Genomic DNA, 20955 nt, shown 5'->3' with positions numbered 1-20955 from the left:
GAAACTCTTGCGTGGTGACTGCATGTGAGGTCCTGGGGGCCTGCTCTTCATGAAAACTGGCTGGGGTGGGCTTTTCCCATCCCCGGCTGCAGTGGTCCACCGCCACACTAGGATTGGTGTCAGCTCTTGATCTGCATTTGTGGAAATTCCCAAGAGCTCTTCAGGTGACCTTTGAAATGGTCTTGCTCGGAGCTGGAGGTTGACACGTTCTGCTGTGAACTTCCAGAAATGCAGCTTGACCATGTGAGAGAGAAGGCGCCTACAGGGAAGGATGTTTTACTTCACCTGCACATCAGTGTAAAATGTTTAAGGATGGTAAATCGTAATGCAAAATAATCCCGTTTCTACAGTTCACGGTGGTATCTTAAGGCTGCTCTAGTGACAAAAGGGTGTTCTGCCAGGGGCTGCTTTTCTGCTGTTCCTCTATGTTCTGTTGCAAGAAAACTGAACCTTACACGCTTTGTGTGTCCAGGTCAAGAAAGTCACTGTCCTATCTTCTGAGAGACAGGTTGGTGGGCTTGAGGTAAAGCTGCTGTTCTGATATGTGCTTCTGAACCAGGATTTTGCTATTGCAATGGCACCAAGCAAAAACTCGACAGCAGCTGCTGAATAACACTTTTCTTTTGGCTACATTAAGTAGTTTCATATCTCACAGCCTCCAGACCTAACACCTAAAGGACTTTTGCACTGCTGCAGCTTTTGCAGCTTGCGATTTGCTTATTTTGGTGCATGGCCGGTTCGAAAAAGCTGCATGAAAGATGTAACCGTGTATTCGGAGAGAAAAGCAATTATGAAAGTTTAACTGTACCCTGTTCTTTTTATGTTGTCTTTCTTTCCGTTTTTGTTTTAATGATCATGTTACTCTTGCATTTTATATTTTCTTTTGCTGCCCAGTCTCCCAGCTACTTTCTCCCTGATACTCATCACTTGGGGGTGTGCAAAGAACCAGTCCCAAAATACCGCACTGATCAGAGGAGGCTAGCTCAGCTGAGAGAGCTCAGAGCCAAGTTTTTTCTTTCATAGGTGCAGCTGGCTTTGACCATGTCTGGCAAACTGAAGGCGTGGAGATGCACCGGATAGGTTGCAATATTTCCCACAATCTCCTCTTTCTTCAATGAAAGTGCTAAACCCTTGCATGATCCTGTGTGATGTTTTATTCATTCTGGTTTTCACGTTCTTCAGACTCCAGAAACAAATGTGCTAATGTGTGAAGCCAACTTCAGGAAGTTTGGGACACTAGCACTGACATCATGCCTGTTCCACACTCTGGATTTCTAAGATGTAACAATTTTTTGCTCGTTACAATGGAGTTTTCAAAACAACTGAAATTTTGATACTATCATCAGGACTTTCAAAAATAGTTTTGTATCTGCACTGCAGTCTAGATGTCAGATGTTATTTAACAAGCACCGTTTTTTAAGGGCAGTAGAGAATAGGAAGTTGTCACAGACCACCTTTTGTACTATGCCATTTCTATTTGTAATACAACAAACTTAACTTCTTTCTCAACCATTCCAACTCCAAAACACTTTATCGGTTCTACCCATTTGGTTTGCTTGCAAGTTGCAAAACACACGGGATCATGATGCAGAGATCCTTGGGCTCTATGGAGAGGAGAGAACCATATTTTGTAGGTCAACGGTGCTGCAATCTGAGCTGCCAGAGCTTTGGTTCTCGAGAGCGGTTTATTATTAAATTGGCAGGAAGACTGTCCTATCCCTTTGCACACCTCCAAGTATCATTTTGGGCACTTTTCATCTGTCATTTTTGTTCATCTCTCTCTGTCTTTCTTGATCTTCTACCACGAAAGCAGACACAGGAACGTCCTCTGTTAGTACAGGATGAAGACAAACTAAAAAAGCAGGAGATACCTACTGAGACAGCCTTTCCCCGGCAAGCAAGTGAAGAAACTCTTCCAAAGGTTTCTATTCCAATTCCTGAAGAGCAGAAATCGCTCAAAAAGTGTCAGCTGTACTCTAGCATTTTTCCTTCTCCGCGTATTCCCGTTATGATGTCTTTTCTTGTGATCATAGCACTGACTGTTTGGTGGCTGCTCTTTCTCTGAGCAGGAACAGGGTCCTATTGAAACCTCAAGACCAAAGCTCCCGAAATCTTGGCCGTAGCCTCTGCTGCATCCTCCTTGTCCTGGGCTCTGATCTCCATAGGCCGTTGTCCCGGGGAGGGACACCCTGCGACTAGAGCGTGGATCCCGCTGTTTTTCGTTGCCTAGCTGCGATCTGGGGCCTGGCAGGAGTGGTAATGGATTGCCAGATCCGTTTTGAAGTTTCCTAGTGCTCTGTAAGCAAAAATGAACTGTGCAAACCATGTTACTGATTGCAAAGGCTTCAGCTGTAAGAGGGCAGATTGAGATGTGCGTGTATGGGAGATGTTTGCTTCTGTAGCTCCTTTAGACTTCACATAGCAATTGCTGAAGACTTACTAAGCTTGTTATTTTAAAAGTAAACTATTCACAAGCAGAAGGACACTTGATAACGATCCAAAAAGCCTGACGAGGCTTTACAGCAATCCACCAAATCTGATCCATAACCACTCCTTATCTAGGAAACCAAGATTGATATTTAAAGAAAAAGTGTTGATCATCAATGCTGCTGTTAGCGTTAACTTATAGATAGGGACAGGCAGCTTTTCCTTTTCCCAGCGTTGCCTTTTGCAAAGCATCACAGCTTCCCTCTCACACCCCTGTTCTCGTTTCGATGAACATACGCCATGTGATAGGAAAAAACCCATTACAAGCAGATATTTATTGTAAACCTAAATGAATCCTTTTTTCTGAACCTCGTGGTCTTGGTGCACTTCCGATGTGGTTTTTTTAATATGTGTGGAACTAACCGAAGCATGTTTGCGTAGGTCACAGAAATGGAATAACCTGCTGTTAAGTATGTCTCCTTCAGCATGTTGACTTTACTACTGTTGCATTTTACCCAAACGTGTAAAAAAGAAGAGCGTGCTCAGGACACAGTCCTAATGTTAAAGCCATCCGTCGCTTCGACTTCTCCGGCAAAACCGGTGCATGCTGCCCGTTGTTTGTAACACACAAATGTAAATGTCTGGATGATGCTGTTGGTTATCCGAGTCAACTTGGCAGTTGAGGTGACCAAGCTAGGAAGCGCCAGGGGTTTGCTCAGCTGGGCTGAGCAGAGCTGTTTGCGAGCCGGAGGGAAGACGGGACTTTGTGTCTAAGGGGTTTCTTTTCTGTATATAATAATATGGGACTGAGCTAAGCCAACCGCTTCGCTTTCACTAGTAATATGCATTCTGTTGCTTTCTCTAGAGAATTGGTATAGAAACATTTACTTCCGAGAACAGCCGCCGGGACCGTCGGTGTTGGCAGCTGCTCCCGCAGCGTAGAAGAGAAAGGAACAGTCCTTTATTCCAGGGACTCAAATGTGTGAATATATATAAATATATGTATTTATATTCGTTTATAGATCTGTATCCGTGTGAACAGTGTTACTTTAGGAAGCTAGAAAAATACGCCTACTGGGAAAGACATAAGACATATAGGATGTGTGCCCAACTTGGCATGTGCCGTCTGATGGGGAGGGTAGCGGTAAATCAGGACACACGTGGGCTGTATCTCTTACTCTCGGCGTCTAGGATGAGGCGCTCGAAGCGCTGTCTCAGAAATTGAGGTTGTTAGTGAAACGCTTTGCTTTAATCTCGCGGGAACCTTTCTGATTTGCCCACGCGCTCTGATTAGTTCACCGGTTTGTGCCTTTAGGACTTTGGTTGGCGTGAGCGCCGATTTCCGTGGAAAAGTATTCTTCCCTTCCGAACACACTGCCTTTAATACACAGTCTTCCTCTTTCAGCCGTCACGATGGCAAAAGCCAGTCGGTTGCCAGGCTTCAATGGTGCCCAGCCGCGGGTCCCCGCGGGTGCAGGGAGGGATGGCGGTGGTGTCCCTGCACAGCCGCGAGCTCCGGGAGCCCTGCGCCAGGGAGGCAAACCGCCGAGCAGCTCCGGAGGGCTCAGCATGAAATTTAGGAAGGTTTTGTCTTGAGAAAGCAGGGAGCTGGGGAAGGACGCGGCGGGGTGGGTGCTGCAGTGCACAAGGAGCGTGGGGATGCTCTGGGCTCAGATCGCTGCTGTAAGCTGTGCAAAATTGGAGCAGGCGCAATGAAAGCGGGGACCGTTTGGTCTCTTTGTCCGTCCGTTTCCTGTCCGTGCTTCTTGGAGGAGAACTGCTTCTCCTTAAACACAACTCCCGCTTCCTTTTAAAAGCCATTGCTCTGGCGAGCTGCCCCGCTGCTGCTTTCGGAGGCTCGTTGCAGGGGGCACTGCCTAGATTATTGCACCATATCTTCCTGCACAGATGATCAGTATTTTGAAGCCATAAGAGTGGCTTTTGCAAAGCCAGGGTTTCTGTAGCTCTGTCTCCCGTATCCAAAGGACCCGAAGGTTATAATCTTTGCCCAGTGTGATTTTGGAACGTAGCACTCAGGATAATTCATCCCAGGGCAGTGAGAGATGCGCTCTGCCGGTCAGTCCAATTCAGCTCTTAACTTCTTCATTAAAACGATCTCTCTTCATTATTTATTTAAATCTTGAAATAAGGCTGGTTATCATCAGCAAAAAAACTTCTTTACATTCTGAGAATGCTCAGGAACATTTGGGGGATTTATACACCAATTCGCACTGAAGAGCATAAAGAAACTGAACAAACGCTTTATATTTCTATGGCAGTTTAGAGATGAGCTGATCTACGTTCATGCAGGTGGATGGGATCTTTTCTGATCCGGACGGAGAAAGATTATAGCGTATTGGGAAGGGAGAGCTCATCTGGTCAAAGCCGCGGTGGGACTCTGCGGCTCTGTGATCCCTCCGCTGTGCTCCAGCCTCGTTGCCCCTCTCTCCTCCCTCTTTTTCCTTGCCCCGTGGCGGTCGGGATAGGGTCTCCTTTCGGGGCATTTTGTGTCTCGTACGTGTTTTTCGCTGGGTTGGTTGCTTCCCGATTTCATTGCTTTTGCTCGACGTCGACTTGAGATACAGGATGGAAAGCAAGTGCCAGGATCACTAACATCATACACATGCAAAATGAGAGTTACCATGCTGTAGCTTAGTTTAAGGGCAGAGGTCTCAGGACTTTCATGAAGGACCTAAGAAGTCTACTTTGCTCCTTTTTTTCCCCTCAGGAACAAACGTGCTGCAAAGTACAGACAAGCCACCCAGGCGCCTGCCCTCGCAGCACCGCTAGCTCCTAGCCGGGTAGGAATAAAGCACCGTTTTTTTGCGTGGTCAGGGTTACTGCAGCCTGTTGCACTGACGGTGAGCGTTGGAGAACTGATTTATCACTTCCAAAGGGAAGCTGGAGATGTCTGCAGCGTCTGACCTCATCCAGGTTTCCATAAGAAATCCCGGCTGTTCAGCGCTGCAGAAAACGGTGTTTCAGTGACGCTGACGTGCCAGCGATTTAGCTGCTTGAAGGCTGACAGCAGTGTTGGTGTTAATTAGACTTCTGCGGTGTTTTGCAAGCTGATCTCTGCTGCGGCGAGGCTCTCTGGTGCTCGCGTGTGGACTTGGTTAGCGGTTGGGAAAAGACTCGGTCCCCCCAACTCTGCATCATGAAGCTGGTGGCTGGCTCTACGCTTCCTATCCTGAATCTTCCCCTAACGTCGGCTTTTCTGAATCCCACCTAACACGCAGAATAGCCTCTTGGGCTTTTGTGCTCCAGGAAAAGGCGGGCGTGAGTGTTTTGAAGCACCAAGTACGCCTGAGCCCGACTGATTACTTGAAACTCGGGTGAAACTCTGAGGCTGCGTTGGGTGTGGGCTTCTGTCCGTGATGATAGCTGGTGATAGTCAAGAGATAGGTATTAGCGTAAACAGGAACTTTTTTTTTCTAATTAAAGTGAAGAGGTAAATCAGGGTAGACAGCTGGAATTGTCTGCATCTCACGTCGCTCTTTCTTTGCCCAGTGAGTCGAGATGAACCGAGGACTCCCTAGAGGAGCGGTAAGGTAGGACACGGAAACAGCTAAGCCTGAGACCGGTTTCCTTCAGCCTCCTTGCTCTGCCTTGCAGTTTGCATGGTGATTAGTGATGACCCTAAGCAGCAGGTATTGAGTATTTGTCCTTCTATCCTGGAATAAAGAGGAGAAGTGGATTTTTGTGGTTACATTGGCTGCAGTCGGTCCTGTGCCTGTGCCTCCGGGCTCCTCGGGACGGTTACAGAGAAAGCATCTTTGAGGTTACACCGAGGTTAGTGACTTGTCACTTGGAGAATTACCCCACTGGTTTTTCTTTCTTCCTGCCTTTGGAGGCTTGTGGGTCGTGAGTGGACCATGCCTGTTCTCATGTACAGACTGGGGTAGGATATTTTCCTGAAAAGCTCAAAGATTGGTTAGTGATTCGGTTGGGAACTCTTTGGTCTGTACTTCATAGTGCCGGTGGCACGGGAGAACCAGGCAATGGCGTTTTCTCTAATGCCCCGTTTGCCTTTTTCTTGATTTATAAAGCTGGAGGGACGAACTAGCAGGCTTTGGGTACAGGCTTAGTGGCCTGGGTTGGTGCCGCCTTGTGTCTGTGGTCTCCTCACAGTGGTACACAGTCTCATTGGACTAAAAAGTATTTTCTTTTTTTACCTAAAATGCTCTCTTTTGGAACACTTTTTTGGTTTTGTATTTTTTCTCAGATTTTTCTTTGTAAATATGTACATTTATCATTAATAAATGTTACTGCAAATCAGATTCCTCTTCTACTGCTTATTAACAAAAAAAAAAGAAAAAGGCATATATGACCTGTGTTACGACTTCCTCGGACTAACATTCAGTATTGCCATCAGAGCCTAAGTCGGGACGCAGTGCGTGGCCCGGGGAGCCGTCGCTCCCTGGAGAGCTCAACGCTTTGCTGCGGGTTTCATGCTCTCGTGGAGAGGAGTCAGGCAAGTCTTGCCCTTGGAGGTGATACCCGCTCTCAAAATAATTCAGTTTGGAGTTAAATCCGGCTTGTCTTAAGCCTGGCCTTGTGTGCAGAGGGAACCAAAGGCCCAGCGCTCTACCAGGTACTTAATTAAAGCGGGTGAAATGCAGCTGCTGCCGCCAAATCTGCGGCCACGTGTGCAATGCCAGCAGCGGCTTTTTCTCCGGAGAAGGAATTTGGAGCAAGAAATACGCAGCTTTATGCCCCGCATCCAAGTGTACCTGGTCCGCAGAGAGATGGGAAAGGGATGGGGGCAGCAGGGAGAGGAAATGCTTCTGGAATCACGTTGCTCTAATGTTATTTGGATAACTTTGCTTTTGGTCTCGAGCTTGTCGTTTCACGTTGCAAAGCGGTCGATCCAGTGGACTGGACGTGGCTGCTGTGTATCCCATAACACCTCGGGATTCGTGTTCGCGACAGCAATTTAATCTTTTAGCCTGCTGTGTATTTCGTAGCCTTACCTTTAACTTTGGTCAAACTGGCTTTTTTCCTTCTGAAATGACTGGACTGGCCAGTCTGGCCGATATGGTGTGAGCTGATCAATGGCAATCGCAAAATTTGTCCAAAAATGCGAAGGCCACCAGTTTTGAAATGCCGTTTAATTTGGTTGCTCAGGTTCTAAACTTCTTAACTTCTGTCTTTAAGGCAAAGAAGCTTTATAAGGTGTAGCAGCTGTTGTCAAATAAGGATATCTCTTTTCTGCTTTATAATACTTTTTACTCAAGTGCTTTGACAGCTGTGAGATGGGAGCGTTCATCAGGTGATCTGGGGAGCTCTTACGGGTGAGTGTGGCTTGCTGCAAAGCCAACATCTTCTCCTTGTGCATCCGTAGACGCTCACACCGAGCTCGTTAGCTTCTGTGCGTTCTCGTTTGGGGATAACCTAATAACACGTGCCAGCGTCACTGCGGCACCGCTACGCTGAATTAGAAGGTGACTGGAAGTGCTAACTGGCTAGAATTGAATTTTATCAGTCCTTAAGTGCCTTGCAAGATAGGAGACTCTTGGGTTGAGGGTGACTGCAAATTGCTGGGGAGAGAGGCAGCAGCCTGCCAGCGCTGGCTGCAGAAGTATTCCCGCACGCCTTCCTCCAAAAGAGGAAAAAAAGTGAGAAAACGGGTCATGGAGCCGGGGCGGTGCTGCAGAGCGGGGAGGGCAGCTAGTTCGTGGGACAGCATCCTGATCCAAAATGATGGCTTCTCTTAAAAAAAATAAAGGCAAACGTACTTTTATGCAAAACCACTAAAAAAAAAAAAAAAATCCCGTCACTATCTAGTATCAGGTACATGATCCTGTTATTAATTTATCCCCTGTTTGAGTTCTTGGTCTGCGTGTTGCTGTTTACACCGTAGCTTTTAAATTGCGCTGTATTCGCAGCAGGCATCGGGCACGCAGCAGTTCATGCGGAGCCGGGTAGCGGGCGTTCACGTTGGGTTCGACGCGTTTCTGTCCGGGCACTGCATCCTGTCCTGTGTCCTCGCCACTGCGTATGGCTTCTGCAAAGAGTCTGCTTCGTGCTTGATTTCGGCGGTTTGGGTTTGTTTTGCAGGGAATGAGTTGTTTGTGTGGTTCGCAGCCCGGGTCCTCCCAACTTTCCCGGCTCTCAAGGAGTGCTTGGGACTCTGCAGCATCCGAGGCCCCAAAACAGGAATGCTTTTGCGTTTGCAAATCAAAAAAAAAATCTTGATAAGATCAGAATTCGCAGCAGACATTCAAATTCCTTAATTTTTTTTGTGTAAAAAGATGATCTCTTCTAGCCTAGATGCAGATTGTGTTTTTAAATACAGCAACAAACACCGTTGTATTATTAAAAAAATGTGTGCATAAATAGATAATTATATAGAGAAAGCAATAGCTGGTAATTAGTCTGACTTCTGAAAGGTGGAATAGGAAGGCAAGGTGAAAAGTGCATCTGGTCAGTTGATCTTATCAGGATTTCTTTCTGTCTTTATAGCTTGCATGTCTCTTGCCACACTTTGCTCTGCTGAAAAGCAGCACACGTACCGCATAGGCGTCATTTCAGCTTTTCTGTTCGTTTATTGCTTTCAGCATGCAAGGTGCTTCCAAAATGCAAAATTGTTTTTCTGTATGCGAGAGGCAGCCGGGAAGTTGTTTTTACTGTGTACAAATGTTTGTCTCTTAAACAGATCTGTGTTTGTGTAGCTGCTTAATCTGCTTTGTTTTATCTGTGGATTTCATTCCCCCTCTTGGTCAGGGTAATGCCACAGCTGGTACGTAAGGAAATCCTGCTTCTAAAGCACTTTCCATTAAAGTGCAGAAGATACCCTGCCTCTCCCCCAAATCCCATGATTAATTTGCCAGCTTTGACATATATAATTAAGGAGAGATCAGTATATCGACAGTATATAAATCTAGGTTTTAAAGCAAGATTAAGACTTGGGCATTGAGAGCTGATAACCTCAGTGCGTACTCTGTTTTGTGAAACGTTAAGGTATAGGATCTTGCGTTAGGCAAAACGACGGTGCTGTGTATATATACTTTTTGCAGGAGCAGATATGGAAGCGGTTTGCAATCAGAAATAACACTTCCATATGTCTGATCACGGGGCTAATCGCTGCTGCTTCACTCGTGTTACGTGCATTTTCCTGAAGCGATATCCAAAGAATTTAAGAATAGAAATTTTGCAGGTAATCTGGCTGTGACGTATCGAAGCCGGGAATTGCACAAGCCCTGGGAGGAGGGTTGGGAGAGTCAGTTCCTGAAATGATGCAAAGACAAATACATGCTCATTTTAGTATGAAACAGCGACAGTTCTTAAAATAATTTTGGACTGTGCCATTAGGTGAGGTCAGTTAGGGTGAAAACTTCTGGTCTGCAGAAAATGCTTTATACTGGATATCCCAGAGGCCCCCAAAAACCTCTGACTCCAAGTTACAGCTCCGTGGTTGCCCAGAGCATCTCCTCAATAGAAACCGGTGCAACCTATTTCTTAATACCACCGTCAAAATTAAAACAACAGCAGACAGCGGTGGACTTGCCATGCTTTTATGAAAATGTAATCACCGTTTGTGGTTTTGGACGTGCAGATACATGGCTACTTTTATACAGCGTTACCAGAAATCAGCGCAGAGTTGGTCAACAGAGAAGAAGTAGTCACAGCAGGATGGGGCATCCAGAGGTGTTTTCCCTCCTTGTTGCCTACTCTTGGATGAGGCGGCAACTTTGATACGTCTAAAACTGCGGATGCCAGAAACTGCTCATCCTGCCCTTCCTCTATGGCAGCTTTCCACGTCGATAAGGAGCGAAACAGCATTTTGAGGACAGGATGGGATTGTAGCCATAGCTCACAGCTGCTGGCTGAACGTTGCTCACGCCTCTCCAGGGATAACTGTGTGTATTAAGCATCCATCGCTTGCTGGGCATTTGGGCAAATAGCTGATTTTTTGCTAAAGCTTTCTGCCTTGTTCATGTCTTAACTCTTCTCTTCTGTCGCTCTTCCTTTCCTTCAAGTTTCGGGCTAGAGATGCGAGATGAACTTGCTGTGGAGCTGAGCGGAGGGCAGCCGTAGTTAGACCCTCCGGCTTGGCACGGTCCGCCCGAGCGTCCCCGGTGCCGTAGGCACGCTCGCTTTCTCCTCGCAAGGCTGTGTGGCTTTATCACGTGTCTTCTCAACAGCGGGCCATCGCCAACGCCGGTTATGTTGTGCTTCCAGGAGGTTTAGCCGCCGTGAAGGTTTCTGTGCTCCGACTGCTTTTGCAATGACGTTCGTTACGAGCGTTGCGGTGGTTTGGGATCAGCGGTCCGACACGGTTATGGAGCGGTGACGTGGTCGGCACATGTTGGCCTGAACGTGGGGCTGCCTGGTTTAAAGCCGCATTTCGTTATTCCTCAGCTGAAAAGTTTTGCGCTAAGTCGTGCGAGTTAACTGAGCTGGTCTGTCGAGAAGAAAGAGTCCCGATTCTTCCAGGTGGCCAGACCATACCGTATTCAGCAGCTCCTCTCAATTCAGGAGCCTCTTGGTAATCAGATCGGTTGATTTTGACACTAACTTGTGCATATTCTCACAATAATTTTACCAATGCCGTTAAGACCTTTTGCAGACACGTCCGTGGTTAGCTTTCCCGGAGGCTGCAGCGAGGAGCACGGGTCTCGGGGATGCGCGGCCCCAGGTGCTAGGACATAGGCCCTCTGGATTCGTAGTGCACAGTAATTCTGCGCTTATTCTCTTAACCCTCCACCTGCAAGTTAAAGCACCGAGTAAAACATCTCAAGGAGCTAAAGCAGAATTGGTGTGTGGTTTTGGTGTAGTCGGCGGGTTTTGTTGCACACGGGATTCTGGATGTGCACGCGAGTCCCCACTTGCTACACTGAAATTATTGCTGAGTTTCCAAACCGGGCAAAAAATGTTGCATGACAGTTCTTCGTTTAAGTGGAGAAAGTCGTCGTGGTATTAATTCCTTGCACCTTCAGAACAGGGATTATTAATCTACCACGAAGGTTAGTAAAACCACAGGATACGTCGCATAGCACCAAGGTTTTCAAGCTTCAAAATCTCCCGCTCTTGCATGAATTACGAGCGATGTGATATATTCTGAGAGCAATGTTGTTTTGCCTGTATGCTTCATGACCTTCTGTTCTTCCTAACTTTTCTCTCTCTCTCTCTCTCTCTGGCCTTTTTGTGTATCCGTTTCTTTTTAGAGTATGAGTGACTTTCTCTCCAAAGAGGATGTGGCTGCAGTGCCAGAGAGGAAAAGTGTTAACCCTGCCTTTGAACGGGAGGGCCCCGAGCAGTCAGTAGCTTTTAGTGAGACCCAAATGTCACCTGCCTCAGAGCCTGCTCCAAGTCGTGACTTTGGCGCGTCCTCCGTAAGCAGCGAGGAGGAGGAGGAGGCGGCTGCTTCCAGCCTCCGGGCCCCGGGCGGTTGCGCAGCTGCGGAAAAGCCGGCGGCCGCCTCGGCGCGATGGGAGCCGGAGCCCCCGGTAACCCCCGCCGCCCCTCCGCTGCAGCCCGGGGCAAGCGAGGAGCTGGCGGAGGCTGGCGACGACAGATTGGCGCGAGGAGCGTTTAGAAAGCTAAAAGGGGAGCGTCACGGCTCGAAGGTTAATAACGGGCTGCCGGCAGTCATTCGCTGCTTCCAGGTAGTGAGCCAGCACGCCCGCGCTCTCCCACGCTGCCCCGTTTGGCTTTGGAGTGGACCCCAAACACTGCAGCAAGCAGATGCCCCAACCCCCTAAAGAGGAGTTACGCTTACTTGGCCCGAACTCGTTTGCGGAGCTCATTAGCCAGGTCGTCAGTGCACCCCAGCCCCTCTCGATTCCCTTTGGCATTAAATACGAGACGTGCCTCGGTGTAAGGCAGTGTGCCTTTCGCTTTGGGATCCAAGCGCCCTGTTGCATCCCCCAAAAGGGAGACGTTTAGGCTGCAGCGGCATGCGATTTCGGTGCTGTGCCTTAAGGTGTTGCCGTCTCGTGCTGCGCTGCAGGGCCGAGCACAGTGCAGCAGAGCAAATTTTGGAGCGCTGTCAAGCGTGCTTTGACATCGGCAACGTGGGCTTTGACGTCCCCTTCTGCTCCCCGCCACGGGAGATGTTTTTTGCCTGCTTCAGTGTTCCCGAATGTTAATCGCTTACGTGCGTATAGATGTCCACTTACCCTGCTAACACCCACGGTGGCATCTGCCAGGTTTGGGAAGGTGAGCAGAAATCGAGCAATCTGGGAGAACCTTGTGGGTCTGAACTAACTCCGTCTTCTTCTGGATGATTATCAGGTGGTGGAACAACTGATTTTTCTTGCCCCGCATTTCTCTTTGAAGAGGCAATGTTTCTGTTTTGTCTGACATTGATTTAATAAAAGTTGAAGACCTCCGATTTGAGGAGGGTTTTTTCAGTCGTGGATAGTGTGTCCCACTTGTAGCTGGGAAAAAGCTTCTCTCAGCTGTGATTAACTCCATTTATCCAGACTCCGTTAATCCTGACATACCAGTAAATGCGGGTCATCTTTTACTGGCAGCTTGCAATGAGCTTCTAGTAATTGGAGAGTTAATAATCAGTGGCGACAGTTTCTTCATGGTATTCTGGCACAGCGTTTAAGCCCTGGACGCCTTTGTGGGTCTGACTTCAGGCCGCAGCGTTTGGGAAGATCTAGGGGATTTTTCTGTCTTTCCTTAATCCTCACGCCTGATCTTTGACCCCTGAAAAGTGTGTCGAACCAGAGGCTTAAAAACAAAGATTTCCAGGCTGACCTTGCTCCTCTTGGTGCTTTTATCAGATCAGTGTCAGATCATTTGCCAGCAACACGGTTGTTATGTACCAGCGCTAATTGGGTGTTTACTGAGATTATTTTTAAACCTGTTTCATAGCCACCTCTAGTGAAGACACAGACAGTCACCATCTCGGACGTGTCCAACGCTGTGAAAAGCGAAATCCCAACAAAAGAAGTTCCCATCGTTCACACGGAAACGAAGACCATCACCTATGAAGCTGCACAGGTAAGGTGTGTTACGATTAATTTTCCAGGGTCTTAATTAAACTCATCCAGACGCGAGTGTTTGCTTTCTAAATCCTCAGAACGAGACAGGAGTGCCATCAGGTACCATCTGCCTTCCTCGAGCCCTCCGAGTCGCAGCACAAAAGTTAACAAATGTTGTGGACGATATTTCCAGGTGCACCTGATATTTTTAGAGTAGCAGTGTTTTCAATATCCCCGAAGAACAATTACCTTTTCAAGATGTGTGTGCAAACAGAATTTACATGCAGCCACTGGTGGCTTTGGGATGTAGATTAGACCACGCAGAGTTAACCCAGCTTGGCGTTTTTTTCTGCAAGAGATGCATTATTTTGTTTTTCCCCAGTTCTCCTTCCTGTTTAAGGCTCTTGAGAACTTTTTGTGTTAACAAGTTTGAAAACTTTGTTGTGAGGGTTGCCCGTTAGGTTTCTACTCTGAAACCAGTGTTGAAAACCAAAAATGCTCTATAAAATGCTAAACAGAATGGGTACCTCTGCAGTGATGTGAAACTATAAATTAAAATGGTAGTGGAGCACTGCCAGCATACGCAGGTAAGGTTTCATTACGGAGGTTAAAATTAATCTTTGATCTAAAATCAGGTTTTATTTACGTATTTGAGATTTTGGATCCTCTGTTAGTTTGAGTTTGTCAGAACGGTAGTTGTTAAAAGCAGCCCATACTCTGGTTTTGGAGCGTAACAACTGAAGGATGAGAGAGGTGTTGCAGTTCGGCTGTGCCCCACGCTCGGATAATATGGGATTCCTGGATAGGGGATAACACTGTCGCTCTGATACTGAGGGCCAGCTGTGCTGAGGAATAAAACAGGGCTGAGAAAGCAGAATTTCATCCAAGTCTGCTGCGTACTGCGTGCCTTGCACTGAACATCAGCAGTTGGCACCTTGGGAAGATCCAGCTCTCCCGGGATGCCTGAAGAAGTGTCTGGCTTCAGCAAGCAGCTTCGAAAATTGTGCTCTTAATGTGTTCAAAAGCTTCCCAGCTGTAATGTGGGAAGAAGCATGACACTGATACCATTTATGCTTCCCAATAGCTCTGATGTACCTGGGGGATATATCTACCACCAGTGGCTGCTTAGCATCTTCTCTGACGTCTGAGGGCAGAGCATGCACCGGGGAGGGGTGCGTGCTACCCTCTTGCTCAACGCAGATGAACAGGAGAGTGTTCATCTTTCTCTTTTCAAGAGAAATGAAAGCTAAAAGTGATTCTCTTGGACTGGGTGAGGTTGGCTGTGTGCGCACTGGGATATGATGTGCCACAAAATTGCTGTGGAGACTGGTCCCACCTTGTGGTCACTGCAGATATGGTCTTGCTGCGGTGCTGGTCCCAGTCCGAGGCCTTTGGCCAGTGTTCGTTGCTGTGGTATCATCCCTTGCATTGCCTCCACTTGTACTAAGGTGGCACATGGACAGCAAAGCCAGGCTAAATTGGCAAGGACAACTTGTTTTAGGTTTTTAGGCAGATCTTGAAGGTCTGAGTTGTGCAGGATGCGAACCAAGTAACCGGCTTTAAAAAACAGTTTCTAGTTCAGCAGATACCTGGACTTTCCTTGATGCTGAGGAGTTTAAAGCAAGTCTTCCTTTAAGCACTTCCTTTTTGTACAAGGAAGGATAAAAAGGACCTTCCAAATGAAACTTTGCTTGGAATTACAAAGACACATCAAGGAGCTCAGATTGCATTGTGCTCTGCTGATGAACAACCCCTGTTTCTGTCCACGCTGCGTACGGAGATTGATGGCCGTGTTTTGTGTCTCCCACAGACGGATGGCGGCAACGGAGACCAAGAGCCCGGCATCCTGCTGACTGCTCAGACCATCACCTCCGAAACCACGAGCAGCACCACCACCACACAGATCACCAAGGTAACGGGAAACTCGCAGAATCACAAAGTTGTGTTGATGCTCTGCAGTGGGCCTGATGCAGAGTCGCTGCGGGGGCTGAAGACCTGGTGATGGAGTATTTATTTTCCCTTCTGCGCTTTAATTCCTTTTCATTTAGAGACTAACAATAGTTTTCTCTTTGTACTAGACTGTAAAAGGTGGCATTTCAGAGACGCGAATTGAAAAGAGGATTGTCATCACAGGAGATGTGGATGTAGACCACGACCAGGTAAGGGTTTGGGCACTGTCCAAAAGAGCTCTTCAGAGCTGGCTCAACAAACTAGGCAGTCAGCCTGCCTCTCCGAAGATTTAATTGGAAAACAACCTAGGGAAGTTCTGCTGGGCTAGAAGTAAAACTTCATGCTTTTATAGAAGATGTGATTTTATTCACTGCTAATATTTCATCTGCAGATGGTAGTCAGCCTCATTTTAGGTTTATGTCTAAAAGAAGTGGCAGGGCTTCCAAGGGACAGAGCGGTTACATTGGTCACATCTTATTAATTTTCTCTGACTTTTCAATCTGTATGTGCCTAACAGATTTCAGTAATAAATTCCTTTTTCACAGTATGCAGATGTATAGCTCGGCCAGGGTAGCTTAATTCTCTTCTGACACTAGTATTGGCAACAAAGTTTAGATTCCAGAATTGGTTTGGACAAATCTAATTTCTTAAAAATCTGGAAAAATATGATATCAAAGTATTTCTTGATGTCTGGATGACCTGCAATTAACTTTGAAGCAGTGTTGCTGCAATATAGTGCCAGAAATCATTTCCTAGCACTCAGCACCGCCAGTGTTTACCACTGGAAAGGAGAGGCCTGCAGTCAGTCTCCCAGGCTTTATGTGAAAGCCTATCTGATGAGTCAGCCTCTCTGGCCTCTAGCTTGTGTGTTGGAAGTGATGGTTTTGTCATCAGAGAATCAAACTTTGAATTTAATTTTAGTCACAAGTATCACGGGCCTGGAATTTATTTGTAAGAGAAGACTAATTTATTAATTCTGACGGAAAATGTCTGAGAACGTGTTTGAAATGTGCTTGTCACACTTGCTGGAGCAATAAACGGGGTTTGGTTATGCCATATAAGCTTAATTGCTCTCATCCATCTTATAATATGGGCCAGCTGAGAGATGTGATGTATTCTCAGAAACCCAGCTTTCCTTTCGGAAATAACCTAATGCCACCGAAAGTCGCCGTCTCCCCGGGACCCAGCGCGTGCTGCCGTTTTGCGTGGCCCACTGAGTGCCCAGGGCTCCCCAGAAGCAGCCAGACTGCGCATTTCCCCTGCTCGAGCCTTAGAACCGGGCTTTAATTCACCTAGTGTCACCGTGCAGGGATCCAAAATTATCATTATTATATGCTCTCTTTCAGGTTCTAGCACAAGCCATAAAAGCAGCAAAAGAGCAGCACCCGGACATGTCGGTGACCAAAGTGGTCGTGCACCAGGAGACGGAGATTGCCGAAGAGTAGCAAGGCTGTGTAAGTAGGGAGCTGACCCAGGGATGACGAGCCCTGGCTTCCCACGGGGGCAGGCGAGGTTATTTAGCAGATACTGGCCAGGAGAAAAGGCCAATGTGTGGTTCAGTGTTTCAACTCTCCGCTAATTAAAGGCGCTTCCGCATCTAATCAAACATGACACTTGTTCTGAGGGTTTGGGGACTTGCAGCTCTTGAATGGAAGGCTGGAAATTGGCCCTTTAGGGAAAAGAATAGAGTATTATTTGTGACAGATGCCTGGCTGTAGCTGTGAGCCCCAGTTCATACGTGCTGTAGACAGTAGCTCATCTTTTTTCAGTTCTCAGATGACTTCGAGGATGAGGGAAGCAGGTTTCCCTTTCACTGAAAGAGAGTGTTTATAACTTGCCGTATTTCTCTCTTTCTAGGCAGTGTTCCTTCCAGACAGAGCACGGGGGAAAAGAGACCCAGCAAAACTACAAAGAAACTACCTGGAGCACAGAGACCTCAGATTTACCAGACTTACACTCAGAAACTGAACATTCATATCATTTAGTAGGAGTTGCGCTTTGACATTTTACTTGGGATTTTCCAGAATCCAATGGATCCTATTGGATATAGTTTTGTTTTGTTTTTTTCTTTTTATATTGTGACAACCAGTATGCCATATTTCTAACTGTACTGAACATTTTTTACAGGTTTCCAGTTTTGCATTCCCTCTCACGCAATAGCCTCTTCAGCTGCCAGCCCAACCACAACTCGCAGGGCTCAAAGGGTTGGGTTTTTTTTTTTTTTTAAGTTGAGTCTTTTCCCCATCCGCCTCGTCAGGCCTAACGGAGATAAGCCACACGAGTGCATACTCTGAGAGCAGACTTTGTTTGCAAAAAGCTACCGCTGGGTCCTTCTGCCAGAAGAGACAGTTTTAAAAAGTCAGACTTCAGTTTGTGCAGCCTTTCAAATCGCCCCTCGCTTTTTGGGAAGCTGGCGACGATACCCCGGCGCGCAGAGCAGCGCTGCTGCCTTTAGTCTCCATTTCCTCGCCGTCGTGGGCTTCGGACCGGCGCTGTTTGAACGCGGCAGGGTTGGGTGGTGTAAGCGTATATCCACATCTTAATAGTTGACTAGGTTTAAGGAATACTGGAAGTTGCTTCGAGGATCTGATACTGTGAATTGTAGAGCTTTGAGAGCTGCGCTAGGCCCCTCGCCTTTCTCCTGCGTAGCTCTGCCGAACGCTACCTGCCTGTTTGTGTTTTCTAGATTAACTGCCATTAAATTAAAACGCCCTTAGAAGTGTGTGTTTAAGATGCGTTGACTCTGAATGCTATTAAGGTAGGCTTATGCAGCATTCACAGTAACTGCTTTTTTTTTTTTTTCCCCTCTTTTCAGTGTCATAGTTTTTCCACTTGTTTGTGTTCTTGATTTTTAAATAAGATATTTTAAGTCACTTTTTCCCCCCTCTCCTGCCAGTGCTATTTAAAGTCGAACACATTACTCACATATCAGGACAAAGGTGTTGCATCCTACTATGATTTAGTTTAAAATCCTTTAGACAATCCTTCTTAGACCTGGAGGCTGGACAAGACGCTGTGGAAGGCGTTGGGTTTTGCTCGCTGTAATGAAGCCAAGCCCTCTGGAAAGCAACCCGGCACACGCAAAAGCGTTGACCCCCTTCTCGTGCACCCAATCGAGGGCCTGTACTTTGGCTTTGTGGCCACCATGCTGGAATGAAATACCAGGTCTAGAGTGGTTGCATCTTCTGGCTCAGCTTACAGACCACTTTAAAAACGTCTTTTTTTTTTTTTTTTTTTTTTTTTTTTAAAGCAGACATAATGTGTTTGTGGACACTCCAGTTGTCTCAATTACACAAGTTTATGGCCTCCTCTTGCAATCGCTTCTGAAGCATCCTTTAAGAGGCATCTTCAGCTCGGCAGAGAGGCCCGTTCAGCTCCCCCGTTTTCCCCGTCTGTACGGTGCCCGGTGCCCGTCCTCCCCAGCGTCAGGGCCTGACTCCTGCCGCTGCTTTGGGATTTCACGGAAGCGTTCTGCTCACGGCCTGGTTTCTCCTTCCAGCACGTTGGGATTTTTTTTTTGTTAAAGAAAAAGCTTTGTTAAGAGTCTGCCCAGGCGCTTGTGAACACTTCAGTAGGACTTTGAGGTTGTGGTTGTGTTTGGTGTGGCACGCAGGTAGCTGAGGGCCCGGAGTGCTCTGCTGCCGCCCTTCCATCAAGGGAGGGAAGCAAATGGCAATAAAAGAAGTTTTCTGCGATTTTTAGATTTGAATAGTGTGTTTCAGAGGTCACCGGGTTTCGCTCAGGCTGCAGCGACTTGCTGTTTAGCTGAAAACAGTCTTTGACCTACGCTATGGCTAGTGTCGCTTCTCGGATTCAGGTGCAATTTTAATTAAGCTGTCTGGAGCTGCGTGCGTTTTGCTTTCCCTGAGCCTCGCTGGCCGCGGGGCCACGTCAGCACCCAGCCCTCCGGGGCCGGTGGCTCCTCTCCAGGCTGCTCCAGGGCTTGGTCCCTCCTGGAGATGGTGCCGGCGGGTGCCAGCTCCTCGCGCGTGCACCCTCGGGGGCCTGGGCTGGTTCTCAGCATCCCACTCCATGGCTTTAGCGTAGAGATTAAATCTTCCTATTTATGTCTGAACAGCCCTTTCCTTCCTTGGGCAGATCCTTTAGCGGGTGGCTGCCTCTGCTCGCTGTCTTTGTCCTCGTTGGGTAACGCTTGCCTTAACCGAGCACCACGCTGAGCATCTCTCCAGGGATGTCCCCTCGCTGGGGAAGCGGCTTTCTGCCGCTTGGTCCTTCCTTGTGTTCTCGCCCTGTAGCGGGTAATTCATCCAAAAATGGGCACGCAGAGCCATTTAAGAGGATTTTTTTAGCTTTACCAGAAGAAAAACTAATGCGATAAATTAAGTTTCTCCATAGCACTTAAAGGCACTTGGCAGTCACGAGCCGTAGGGGAGCACGGCGCAAGGCTGTAGTGCAGTCCTGTGCGTGCAGTTAGGCATCCCGGGGACCGAGCGCGTTGAAAAGAGCCAGACATCCCGAGCAGCGGCTGCAGAAACACTCCGGGGCTCGGAAACCCGTTGGCCTGAGAGGTGGCTCCTTTCCAAGGGGACTGCGGGAGCCCCCCCTGCTTAAGGGGCCATGGAATAAAGTAACCTAATATATATATATATATATATATATATATTTTTTTTTTTTTTGGCTGGATTTTGGGCAGCTCTCTCCAGGTTGTTCACTCACACTTCCCCTTGGTTACATTTAAGTTCTTGCTTTTATTTCAACCTCCCCATCCCATGGCTTTTCACAATCCCGTTGTCTGAGCCCGCGGGGGATTTCCAGCCCTCCGGAGCCTCTCCGGCAGCCAAGGCTGCATACATGGAGCCGGGAAAAACGCAGCGGCAGCCTGGGAAGAAGATAGAGGAGCTCTCTGCAGCACCAGCCCCCAAAAAACCATAAGTAGCTTCTCGCATCTTCCCCCGGGGCCGCGGTGGGGCCGCCTGCGCCCTCCCTCCTGCCGCGGGGCTCTAGCAGACCCGGCTCTTGGCGCGTTACCTATCGCTGGAGCCAAAGCAACTATATAAGGTCTATTTATATGAATGTTCCCAGCTCTTCCCAGTCCACAAATTCACCTAGAGACTGTCTTGATTGTATAATATACATTATATGGAAGCTATTTATATATGAATGAATGTTTTTATAGAAAGGAAGGCAAGGAGCTCCTGACCTGTTCTCCATTCACCTGTGACAGCAGCGCTGAACAGCGATCGCTAAACACCACCGCTGCGTTAGCAAAGGACCGACTGGTTTCTGGGTTTAATAAACTGTGGTTTGCTGATTTCCTAATTGTACAATTTCCTTAAGAATTGGTAGTGTCCCCAACCTTAGAGATTAAACTTATAAAAAAAAAAAAAAAGAAAAAAAACAAAAACATTTTTTTAGTTGAGACTATGAAGGAGCTTTGTAAAATTTTTTAAGGCAATTGTGAATTGTCTAGGCTAGCTGTTTCCACTCTTTATAAAAATAGGAATTTTTAAAAAGAATCGGCAAATCTTTATAGACCGCGTAGTAAGTGGCGGGAGCTGTTATTTTGGACTTTCATAGTGAATCAAAGGGAAAGTTGCTGTAGCGTTTAGGCAGACCTAAGTGTTCAGTATTGCTTCTTGTATTGCATTTTTCCAATAAACTTCCAAACAAAACCGTC

The 20955-nt window shown here is 47.3% G+C and overlaps 1 protein-coding gene across 18 annotated transcripts in view; it reads left to right on the top strand.

Moving 5' to 3' along the window:
• The window catches only part of EPB41 (erythrocyte membrane protein band 4.1), an 88297-nt gene extending 67342 nt beyond the window's left edge, over positions 1 to 20955 (top strand). For 10 of the 18 annotated variants that reach the window (XM_064524965.1, XM_064524956.1, XM_064524955.1 and 7 more), the window contains 6 exons: positions 11598 to 12038; positions 13258 to 13386; positions 15178 to 15279; positions 15446 to 15526; positions 16664 to 16771; positions 17175 to 20955. In XM_064524965.1, coding sequence (XP_064381035.1) covers positions 11598 to 12038; positions 13258 to 13386; positions 15178 to 15279; positions 15446 to 15526; positions 16664 to 16762 — 852 coding nt within the window. In that variant the 3' untranslated portion in view covers positions 16763 to 16771; positions 17175 to 20955. Of the gene's footprint in view, positions 1 to 472; positions 524 to 11597; positions 12039 to 13257; positions 13387 to 15177; positions 15280 to 15445; positions 15527 to 16663; positions 16772 to 17174 lie in introns of all 18 variants that reach the window. The other 8 variants (XM_064524966.1, XM_064524967.1, XM_064524964.1 and 5 more) reach the window with 3 other exon arrangements.

Source organism: Dromaius novaehollandiae, chromosome 23, assembly GCF_036370855.1.
Source record: "Dromaius novaehollandiae isolate bDroNov1 chromosome 23, bDroNov1.hap1, whole genome shotgun sequence".
In the NCBI taxonomy this organism is placed as follows: Eukaryota; Metazoa; Chordata; class Aves; order Casuariiformes; family Dromaiidae; genus Dromaius; species Dromaius novaehollandiae.
Note: the sequence above shows the minus strand (reverse complement) of the source record. Positions and strands in the feature narration are given on the sequence as shown.